Source organism: Pleuronectes platessa, chromosome 9, assembly GCF_947347685.1.
Source record: "Pleuronectes platessa chromosome 9, fPlePla1.1, whole genome shotgun sequence".
Taxonomy (NCBI): Eukaryota; Metazoa; Chordata; class Actinopteri; order Pleuronectiformes; family Pleuronectidae; genus Pleuronectes; species Pleuronectes platessa.
The window spans coordinates 15938887-15950338 of record NC_070634.1 but is presented as its reverse complement, the minus strand read 5'-3'; the positions used below and the strand labels follow the sequence as shown (position 1 = coordinate 15950338).

Genomic DNA, 11452 nt, shown 5'->3' with positions numbered 1-11452 from the left:
AGGGGTGACTTCATCTTGTCCTTATGGTCGACATTAGAAACCATCAGTCCTGTAGTATGACTTCCTGGAGTTTTTGGACAGTTCTCTCCGTGCTTGTCTTTTTTTAGATGCATTTCATAAAATGTTAATTCAACACTTGGAAATACATTCAAGCAAAATATAACGTAAAATCCCCCTCTCCCTCCCTAAGGTTACAACATTGCATTTCATAGATATTAAAAACACAACTTTGTATAATAGACATACAGATACTTTATTTACAGTTGAGAACACAAAGTTTTGGTTCCTGTAGGGACTAGCACTCACTAAAATCTGGCTTTTGTCTACAATTGGAATGAATTAAATTGGCTTTCGGTCCAATGATTCAGCGGTTTGGCAGTTAGTGAAACATTTCTTTGGCGAGAGAGAGCACCTCAGTTTGGTTGTGTTCAAGGTGTTGAAGATGAAGCCCTAGCGGAAAAAAAGAAAGGAAGGCAAACTTCTGGTGATGGGAAAGGAGTCAACCACCTGTCATGCTAAATTTGACCACTTAAAACACTCCCATATACCTTCTATTTTTGGTGTAAAAGAGGAATTATAGATTATGGATATTTGACAGCAGCCATTGCATCTATTGACCGCTTTTCTAACCAGGTGGCTCTTATGTTTGCAGGTGGTGGTTTAGAGGGAGCTCCAGTGATTCTTCGTCTCGACCAGGAACATCTGTCTGTGATATCAGCACAACTGGATGAGCTCGGTGAACACACTCTGCATTCAGCGGACTGAGGACTGAACTGGATGAAGCCAATGAAGCTTTTACTGTGTGACTGATAAAAACGTACCTCCTGAGTCATTTTTTCTACCTCTTGCTGCTTGTCTTGTCAGGAGAGGCAGTTTTCTGAGGAGATCATCCCAAAGGGAAACAGTGAGAGTAACTTATTACAACACCTGACAGCTCTCTGACCTACTTATCATGCTTCAGCGAGCTGGGCTGACGGAAAAAACTTTGCATTTAGCAGTTGCCACCAGGGAAGGTGGTGCACTGTTTTATATTCAGGGCTATTGATCCACTGACCTCCTGATCTAATTAGCCATAAACAAACGCCCAAGCGGATGAACACCTGGTGTTGCCGGACCCTGCAGACGCTTTAAATAGCATCGTGAACACTTGTCTCTGGCTCTTAGTTCAGTGACATAACACACACACACAGACAGCTATATGCAACTGGGTGATAAAAGTCCATCTGTGCGTCATTAACTCCCTCAGAGAGTGCGATCAGACGCTGTGTTTGGATTAGCAGAAGGCAATGTCACATCCTGTCTACATCGAGTGAGGGTGATAGCTGACGTGACCCTGATAAAAAAACAAGAAAAACTATACCTGCCCGAGAGTGGGCCACTAAAGCCGTGCGCCACAGAGCTTGATTAAATCGCTTCCTCGAAATGTGCGACAGTAAAAAAGTAGTCCATGTTAATTGAAAAGTGCTTGTGTGCATATTGATGTGTGTCTGTCACAGATTAAGGCTGGGCCTGTCTGGGTCATGTCGCTCTGACTGACCTGGATTTAATTGAAGAAACTGGCCACCAGAGGAACATGTGATCAGAACACACACACACACACTTCTATTACTGGAGTCGTCTTACTTGTTGACAACCTGCTAACTTGGGCTACCTAACTCCATCACCCAGAAAACAGGGTCTTCAGTATAAAACCTGAATAGCATTCTTTGTGTTTGTTAACTCTCATATTAAGATCTCCATTTTGGCCTCTCTTACCGCGCTGCCACTCATGAGCACGTTCCCTTTCTTCTCCGCAACTCCTCCCAACACACCAACCATCCAATCAGTGTGTAAACCCTGCCTTTGGGTCCCGTGGAGGATGAACGATGTGCCAACCATTGACTACGAGTTGCTGCTGTCCCCGGCCAGCTCCTCCCTCCCCGGCAGTCCTGGCGGTGGCAGCAGCAGCCCCCCTCTGACCATGGTCGGGGTAGACAATGAGCAGCGCACCGCCTTGGCCTTCGTAGGTCTACTCATGCTTTTCCTGGTCTTCCTGCTGGTCAGGTGCTTCAGGATCCTGCTTGACCCCTACAGTCGCATGCCTGCATCATCCTGGACTGACCACAAGGAGGGGCTGGAGAGGGGTCAGTTTGATTATGCACTGGTGTAGGGTGGTGTGTCAACGAGGTGTAGAGGAGGGAATATTTCAATGTACACAGACACAATCTTTCACGGCCTAGTCTAATTCAGAGATGGTGATAGACGGCGTCAATGCAGGGTATTCAAAATGCTCCGTAAGCTGTAGGTTTACCTGATGTTACTGCAGTCTGCGCACTGGTGTAAATATGAAGCTGCTGAACCTTATCCTACCACAACGAGATTGGTCCAACAAGAGCCTCACCCTGCAAGATAAAAACTCACCCATACCCGGAAATAATAAGCTGCACAGCTGCCTTAACCTGAACTAATGTATGATGCGACCATGCCGCCACATAACGACATCACCTTTAGGGCTAGTTATTCCAAATTCGACTTGTCAGATCACGACATAGCTTGGAGCCTCAAAGCTGTATTTGTGGTGAGAACACGCAGGAAGGACACGGTTCACACTCGAGCAGACGCCCCTTTAAAGGAACCAAGGTCCATTAAAAAGCCTCCATATGTCGACGTGCTGATCCTGCAGCACAAACCTCACGTGTGTTTTGATCTCGGACACCGATCCTGGAGCAGCACCAGACGAGCTCCAGATGCTTTTTTAGAGCCCGAGCACGTAGTTTATGTGTCCATAAAACTTTGTCCGTGTATGTTTTGTGTGTTACGGTCACTATAACTGAGAAGCCATATTGAAACTATATAATCTCTTACACTGCAAGTAGAATTTATGTTCATTGCTTGTGTCCTTTGCTTAGTCGGCCTGCCAAGTGTGGTGATGAAGCAAACAGCGACTTTTAGGGAAAAAAAGCTTTATTTTTCTATTCCTGACTCAAGTTTGAGAGTGTCCTTTTTGCTATCTTTCTGTCCTTCTCCTCTCACCATATTGATCCTTAGACTGTGAGTTTCCAGAGGTAGTTGCAAAGCAGGTAGCTTTGCTCCTTTGTGTTTTGTAACTACAGATTTTTCTGACTATCTGCTTTGTTTTTGATACACTGTGAAGAAATCGGTGAAATGATAAGAATTCCTCCTTCAATTACTCTTCTTTAATTTCTACTGATAGATCGAATGTGTGGAAGTTGAGAATGAAATAAAAAAACGATTACTACTTCTTCATCATGTGTCACATTTGTCAGCCACAAACACGGTGAGGAAAGGAAAGAAAAACTCAGGCACACAAGTCTTAAAAATATAACCCACAATACTTTATTGCCATTTATGTCAGTGGACAAAAAGTGTACAATATGATATGAATCACTCTGATCTTACAGACTGCCGTTTGGTTTCTTTGGTTTTTATTTTGCACAAATCCTGATCATATTAAAAGATATCTCATGAAGGCTGACTGATTTATTAATCCTGGAGCAGTCGATGTGCGACTGTGATGATTGTCGTAGCAGACTTTGGTGTGAACATGATTCAGGCTTGTGCTGAACATTCCAACTACTGAAACTTCAGGCTCCTTGTTCTCAAAAGCACACGATACTTCGATGCAAGCAGATGACGACAGCATTGTTTCAAGTTTGACACTGACGCTGAGATACAGTAAGCACACGCAGCACACTGCCTTTTTCTTTCTTTTTTAAAAAACATAGTGGCAAATAAAAGAAAAATTACAAACTGACAATAAAGATACAAAGTATACAAAGGTTCCCAGGTTAGAAAATGGTTATGAGTTATAAACATCGCCTCGACTGTGGGACAGTGCAGCGACCTCGACTGTTAAGAGAAAGAAAAAAATTGCGTTTAAGCACGAGACATCCAACATGGAGACGGTTTTGATGAGGTTGTACAGACAGTGTACGGTAATAGACAGAGGGAATGTTACTTATCTTAAAGTCTGTGTTTATAATTTCTTTCTTTTTTGACTTGACTGATACCTGTGGTTTCAAACGACCCAGTCAGTGATGCCCCATTTGCTTATTTGCTGTTTTACATCTTTTTTCCCCCCTCAACAAAACAAAGTCACCAGCACTAAAGGCTTTCAGTCTTGGCTTCACTGTGAGTATTTGGTTTGGCAGCCTTGACATTTCCAAAAAGAAAAAAGAAAAAAATAAGTCAACATTTCACTTAAAAATATACAATTTAATTTTAAAAGCAAGTTTGATAATATTGTTTTTTTCAGCAATGAGACAATACGAAAGACAGACGAACGACAACAACAAAACCTAGCAAAAAGAAATGTCACTTTTGCAATCCAGATTCAAGACTGCACTTCCGTTGTACAGCGTAGGGGATGGTCTTATCTAGCACCTTTTTCCTCTGTGAGAGAAAAACAAATAGTGAGAAATGAGAGATGACCTGACGAATGTGTTTTTTTAATTTATTTGTGAGGTTTTGTGTTCACCTGTGCGTGCCCTTACACCGTAAAGCACTACCTTTAATTACAGCTTAGGCAATGTTGACATGTCATGTACCTGTGAGACCGTTACCGTGTTGTAAACGAGGCTCAGACCTCAGACATCAAGCTCGTGGTAAAGTCAAAGAAGTCAGATAAAGTCAGCTTATTGTCAAGTTCAGCCACCCAGCACCGGCCGTCAGCGACAGCACCGTTCTCCTGCAGCGTTTGTGTTCTGGAGAAGCTACAAGCGACTAACAGCTGACGGGGGGGGAAAGAAGACTTCATGAGAAAAAGCTGCTATCAGGTCCAAGACCAGTGCACCTGAAGTCTTACATCCCTTAAAGGAGAAATACAAATGTGACCTGATCTATCTTCTTTTAAGTCTACAGGCTACTAACTGATGTAATCCCTGCTCATGATGGATGCTGAGGGACACTAGCACCCTCTTTTGTTTTAACTCCAGCATCACAGCATGGTTTCCACACTCGGCGAGAGGTGCTGAGGTAACAACACATGACGGCACGCACACACACACACACACACACACAAACATGCGCAAACATGCTGATCCCTGCTTGCCCCTGCCTGCAGGCAGGACAATAGTCAGTCCTCTCTCATCTGAAAATGGGTGTGGCATCCAGCTATGGACGTAAGAACCTGAAATGCTGTGTAAATGTTGCAGTCCTTCGTGTTAACATTTTTCAAACAGCACCAATACATTAAATGACACACTACAATACTGAGCGGGGCAGACGTGTTAATCCTTGTTCCCCAGTGTTGTGATTTTTTTGTGATTTTCTTTGCAAGATGACAGAGAGGTGAGAGAGTCCTCGGACCACCATGATGGCACCTGACCCCCGATCTTTAGCCGTAATATTCTAGTCTTTATAATAGTTTTACAAAAATGACATCACTTTAGCTCCTGCTCAGTGATTCAAATACCACCCTACATGCTGCATAAAGACAGTTTTGGCCACTCTCAGCACCGCTTTTATTATTTTTTGATCGTCTACTAAAAGTGCTTCATGGACTCGTGGGCCACCTGTCTGCTGTGTCGCGTGGTCCGAGCACAAACACACCTCTCTGCCATCTCCTCCACTGGATCTCTCCGTGGAGAATGAGTGCTAGATCGGGAAGAGGTGGAGGGGGCGCTAGAGGGTAAAAAAAAACATGAACATATTATAGCATGAACAGTAACAAAGTGGTGGTAGAGTTGGGCTGATTGACTCAGTTTTTCATAGCCCTTGATGAACCCCCTGATGGTGGTGATGGTCCTGCAGGGGGGAGCTGGGAGGAAGAGTTACTGGATAAAGGGGAGGGGGGGGGGGGCAGGTTAAAACTCTCAGGCTTTAGGAATCAGTCCAGGGCGAGGCACTCTCTGAGCTCAGTGCAGGTGGATGTGGAGCTTGATGCGCAGGGCGTCTCCTATTTCTCCTTGTAGGTAGTCACTGTCATGCTGCTCCTCCAGCTGGTGTAGTCTTCGGGGCCCAAACAGCGGCAGGCTGGCGATCTCCAGCCGGTAGGATCCTCGTGGGGGCGGCCTCTTTCCGAGTCGGAGCACGCTCTTCCCGTCGCGGCGCTCCATCAGGCGGAAGTGTTCGTTTGCGTTGCCATGCGTGATGACGTAGCGGACGTGGTGCTCCAGCGGCTGCAGGGCGGGCAGGAGCTCAAGCAGAGGGTCCTTGTTGCCCAGCGAGGCCAGAGAGATGTTCATGGGGATGGATTCCTGGGTGTCCACGCTGGCCATGCTCACAGCCGGCTCCTATAGCGGGGACAAAGACAGAGGGATCAGAGGCGGACCTCTCCTGACCCCGACTCAAGTGCAAATCACGTTCACGGAAAAGGTGATGCCTTAAAGTGAAATGAATAATCATGATCAAATAAGTGTGACCAATACAAACAACTAGCAGCTTTTTTCTTCATCTTATATATCATTTGCCCCAGACGTGCAAAGCCAGTGGATAAATATAAAGTGGATATGACGCATTTAAAAGGCAACCAAAATGAATTGCTCATTTATTTGAATAAAATTAAGGATTTCTCCAGAAAAATTGTTGTTGGAAAGTACATAAGTGAACAAAATTATAACACAGGTCTGTTCCTTTTTAGACATTTTGAAGAATAACTATTATATCTTTAACACATGTACCTGGTTGAGCTCATTTCCATCAGTGTTTCTCTTGTGTCGTCCGTTCTTTCCTCCTCCGTTGATCTTACACTCATAACAGGCCTCGTGAGACAAACTGTCGTCCTCCTCACCCTCCCCGAACTGGCCTTGGAAACCTGAGCCTGTGATGCAGTGACTGGAGGGCGACAGAGGAAGAGAGGTCAGTGTGCTCAGCATGAGGAGTGAAAATTATCTCAAATTTAATGCTCCCCACCCGTGAAACACTGTCAAAACCAGGGATTAGTCGAAAAATGTCCACCGACACCACTATTCCTTGAATTCCTTGTTCCCTCACCCCTGTCCAGCTCTGAAGAAACCTCCGGGGCAGCCACACTGGTAGCCTCCATCGGTGTTGGAGCAGCCGTAGACACAGGGGTTGCTGCCTGTGGAACATTCATTCACATCTTGGCATCCGCTGCCGCCCTGCTCAAAGTCAAAGCCAGAGGGACACACACACTTGAAGCTGCCCAGTGTGTTGTAGCAGGAGGCCGAGCCGCACACGGTTCCTCCCTGACACTCGTTCTCATCTGCGGCGGAAAGAGAAGAAAGCACAGAGTCAGACGATAAAATGCTAAATCAAGACAAATCACATCTGAAAAAAAAAATCCATAAGAGTTTATACCATGTGTCTATTTCATGCACAGTTGCATACTTTCAGATTTGTATATATTGGGAGAAGGATTTAATTTAATTGCACAGTCTATATAAAACCTTTACTGTAAATGAAATAGACTGTGCAGACCACAGCCTGTAAATAAAGAAGGATGGCATGACTGCTTCCTCCATGTTAACAGATGGGACCAAGCATTTAGCAGTGTTGGTATGTTTCTATTTCTAATAAATTTTGGGATAGTTGGAGGAATTGGAGTCACGTCATCCATCTTTTACATTCAGTCCATAGGGCAGACTCTAACATGAAGAAAAACTCCAATTTCCACCATATGTATATGAACAGGGCATCGTAAACAAGGTGGTATACTAAAGATTGAATACTAGAGACAATCATGTAGTTGCAATTGCATAAAAAGTACATCACCGAAAAAAACATATTTGTTCCTTATTGACATGACAACAATCTCAGAGGCTCAGAGTCAGAGTAACTCACCGACACACTGGTTCCACTGGTAGTGCTGCACATAGCCCTGAGGACAGCCGCAGCGGAAACCTCCCAGCATGTTCTGACAGCCGTGCTGACAGCGGTGGTTGCTGCCACATTCATCCACATCTGAGGAGGGGAAGCGAAATAAAGACTTTTCAGTTACACAACTAAGTGCAAACAGACGTACAAACCCCTCAGCTGAGCTCTCGGGGAACCACACCCGACATTAGAGTTAATGAACCTGCTCACCCTCGCACTCCGTCCCTGCACCGTCCAAGGAGAAACCTTTGGAGCATTCACAGTTGAAGCTGCCGGGCGTGTTGACGCAAGCGGCCCGGGAGCCACACGCACTGCTCTGAGCCGAGCACTCGTTGTTGTCTGGAAAGACAAAAGGCATTTTTTTTAATAAACTTTCCTCCTTAAGACAAAACCATTTTATTTGGTTGCAGAGGAGCACTGATCGACTCCTGTCTCGTGCTCACCGATGCAGGCAGTCTGGTGCTGGGTGAAGCCGGGGGGGCACTTGCAGGTGAAGCCTCCAATGGTGTTGACACAGAGGAACTGACAGTTATGCTGCTTGGTTGAACATTCATCCAGGTCTGGAGAGAAGGAAGCACAAACACCATATTAAATAAATACATGAAACCATAGAGCTGCTAAAAAATCATTGTTTCAATATTTCATTTGCAACACACTAAAGCATTGGTGATTAAGTATTTATCATACTTATCAATATAGTATATAATTCTCCTTCTTATGAAAAAGATCTTTCAATAATATTTCATATGCTTTATGGTGCTATTTATTCATGAACAGCACATTAATCGTTATACACACTAGCTCATTTGCATACTAAAGGGTGATTGGAAGTTGGGCAGACAGCTATCCCTCACAGTGAACCGGCAGCAGGCCGATACACTGAGCAGAGCGAAAAGGGGAGATGGAGCGGAGGTGAGAAACATGACATGAGAAACAACTTGATATATTTTATATTTGAGGGGGCAAGCAAGACATTAAGACATTAAGAAGTGGAGCGGAAGAGAGAAGCATGAGATAATAAAAAATATATGAAATTTAATATATTTTGGGGGATTTAGTTTGAGGGGGCACAACATTTATTTGAGGGGGCCAGGCCCCCTCTTGCCCCTGCCTAGACCCGGCCCTGATACACACAAAGAAGTAAATTCAGAGTGCATGTACCTTTGCAGGTCTTTCCATCGGGCTGTAAGCTGTATCCTCTGGGGCAGGAGCACAGGTAGCTGCCCTCTGTGTTTTTACACAGGAAGTTGCAGGGCTTTGGAGACAGGCCGCACTCGTCCAAATCTGAAATTTGCACCCAAGAAAATTAGGAAATTTGGGCAAAGGTGCTGTGGAAAATGATTGTAAATCGATACCAGTGTCAAACTAAACTGAGAGAGGAAACAGGACTTACCGACGCAGGAGACCGCAGTGAAGTCCGCTTTATATCCCACGTTGCAGTGACAGCGGAAGGAGCCGATGGTGTTGATGCACTGACCGTTGTGACACAGATCCGGCATCACGTGGCACTCGTTGATATCTTGAAGTACAGAAACGTTTTAGACAACGATCCAAATCAGACACGAGCTCACACTAACAAACACATAATTCAGTGAAGTGTTATGATCTTTATATAATAGAACTGTATGGGCCTGTTTTAGCGCTCCTCACCTCTTCCATCGGTGGTGTAGCCGGGTCCGAGTGGACACATCCTTTTGTACTGTACGGTGCCGGGCAGCGGGCAGAGCTCACACTGAGAGCCCCAGCCTCGGCCCGTGTTGCAGCAGCACTCAGACTTGGTCACACTGTTCCTGTTGGTGGACGACTGCTGGCACATGGTCTGCAGAACCTCGCTGTAGCAGAAGCCCTTTCGGTTGTCTGAAGGGAAAAGTAAGGACAAATGAGTGTAAAAATAGAGCGGAAAAATGGCCACCCACTTTTAGAAACGGCTCTCCTTCATGACCTTCCAGAAGTCAATTTCCCCTTCGCTCTCTAGGTTGATGTTTCAGAAAAATCCTCATAAAAGAGTTTTACGCCTGGAACCAGTGCGACCACCAACAAGATGAATGGTGATCATAAAACTTTTTTGGGGCGCAAAAAAATAGTAAATGGAAAATGGAAAAAAGTCAAAGGTACCGGACTGTGTTCATGATAATTTAAAGAGTGAAGGAATCTACGTATCCCATTAACCACTGCAATGTTAACCATTTCCAATGACTTGTAGTGTTTCTTCTTGAATTTGGACTTGTTTCCTCATCTTTAAACAAACTCAGCATGTTAGAGAGGGAAGGGAAATCCAGTTTGCTCTGTGGTAAACGTAACCCAGAAGCACTCGATCGTAGCCGACATGATTTTCACATTGAACATTGCCAAACAGCGAGCTCCACGAATCAAAGACATCACTATTTCACTTGAGGATTGTGGGTAATGTAGAAGTTCTCTGTGACATCACAAATAAAACAAGTTTTCCTTAAGCACATCTGATACCATACGGATTTCTGCATATAACATCTTTTCACCATCTCGTAGCTTGTGGTAAGTAAATCTTTACCCCCGCAGTCTGACAACATGTTCTCCAGCAGTAATGATCTTACCGATACAATCAGTTCCAGTGGAGCTTGGCTCGAAGCCGTCGTTGCACTCGCAGCGGTAGCTTCCCACCGTGTTGACGCAGCGCCCGTTCTTGCAGATGCCAGGCTTGGCACGGCACTCGTTCAGGTCTGCCAGTGGGAAGAACAAAGGGTTAGCGAGTGTCGTGTGTCGACTGAGGTGAACACCTCGTATAAGGTTGAACATTTTCTCTCACCCATGCACCCCTCTCCGTCTGGTCTGCGCTGCATGCCAGGAGGACAGATGCACATGAAGTTCCCGATCAGGTTCTTGCAGGTCATACCCTTGGAGTCACAGTCGTCCAGACCCTCAGAACACTCGTCCTGGTCTGGGAGGAGACAGGGAGAGATAGCCGGTGAGCAAACCTCCAGCTACGTTACACTTTGCAAACAGGTAATCTGCCTCGTCCTCTCACCTCTGCACATGCGCAGATCATCTCTCAGCACATAGCCGGCAGGACACATGCACTCGTAGGACCCGAAGGTGTTGACACAGCGGAAGGCACAGAGCAGAGGATTCTGGGAGCACTCGTTGATATCTGAAATATAGGGAGAGAGCAACAGGGTTGTGTCATTTAAGTTTATGATGCAGAACGGCCTTGGGCAAATGTGTTGAGTGTCTTGCTTTGTAAATGTCTGACCTTCGCAAGTCATCATGGGTCCCGGTTCGAATCCGTCCTGACACAAGCACTCGAAACCTCCCACCACATTGGTGCAGGTGCCGTTTCCACATGGGTTTCCTATGGAGCACTCATCAGTGTCTGGAAAAGATGGAGAGCAAGGTTAGAACAGAAGGCAATTAAAAGCAAGCAAACATTTATGATGTACATTTGATTTGACAGACAGTTGCTAGCAGTTTAAAGAGTTAAAAGCTGAAAGCAAACTTGTGAAATCATGTACAAGAGGCCAAGATGCCACAGGGATCTGGACCATTGACCAACAAAACATAATCAGAAAATAGAATCTAATATGTTTATACTTGATTCCAACTGAGCATTAGAACAATTTAAAAGAAACTCCCTCGATGGATTATTGAGTTATCGGATTTCACAAGAACAGACAATCCCAAAAACATAATGCCTCCTGCT

The 11452-nt window shown here is 45.1% G+C and overlaps 2 protein-coding genes across 2 annotated transcripts in view; one reads left to right on the top strand and one right to left on the bottom strand.

Moving 5' to 3' along the window:
- The first annotated feature begins 1759 nt into the window (after positions 1–1759).
- Positions 1760–2149, top strand: LOC128448453 (cortexin-1-like). The gene has a single exon (XM_053431115.1). It carries the CDS (start codon positions 1769–1771, stop codon positions 2147–2149), a length of 381 nt encoding a protein of 126 aa, XP_053287090.1. The 5' UTR covers positions 1760–1768.
- A 3694-nt stretch (positions 2150–5843) lies between these two features.
- Positions 5844–11452, bottom strand: part of fbn2b (fibrillin 2b) — a 64062-nt gene continuing 58453 nt past the window's right edge. The window contains exons 53-65 of the mRNA XM_053431191.1: positions 11006–11125; positions 10781–10903; positions 10562–10693; positions 10350–10475; positions 9427–9633; positions 9170–9295; positions 8938–9060; positions 8220–8336; positions 7987–8115; positions 7744–7863; positions 6934–7165; positions 6621–6774; positions 5844–6233 (exon numbers count right to left, since the gene is read on the bottom strand). Of these exons, the coding sequence (XP_053287166.1) occupies positions 5856–6233; positions 6621–6774; positions 6934–7165; positions 7744–7863; positions 7987–8115; positions 8220–8336; positions 8938–9060; positions 9170–9295; positions 9427–9633; positions 10350–10475; positions 10562–10693; positions 10781–10903; positions 11006–11125 (2087 nt within the window). The 3' untranslated portion in view covers positions 5844–5855. The remainder of the gene's footprint in view (positions 6234–6620; positions 6775–6933; positions 7166–7743; positions 7864–7986; positions 8116–8219; positions 8337–8937; positions 9061–9169; positions 9296–9426; positions 9634–10349; positions 10476–10561; positions 10694–10780; positions 10904–11005; positions 11126–11452) is intronic.

Coding starts and splice junctions, on each gene's coding strand:
- LOC128448453 (XM_053431115.1), top strand. CDS start 1,769: ATGAGCACGTTCCCTTTCTTCTCCGCAACTCCTCCCAACACACCAACC.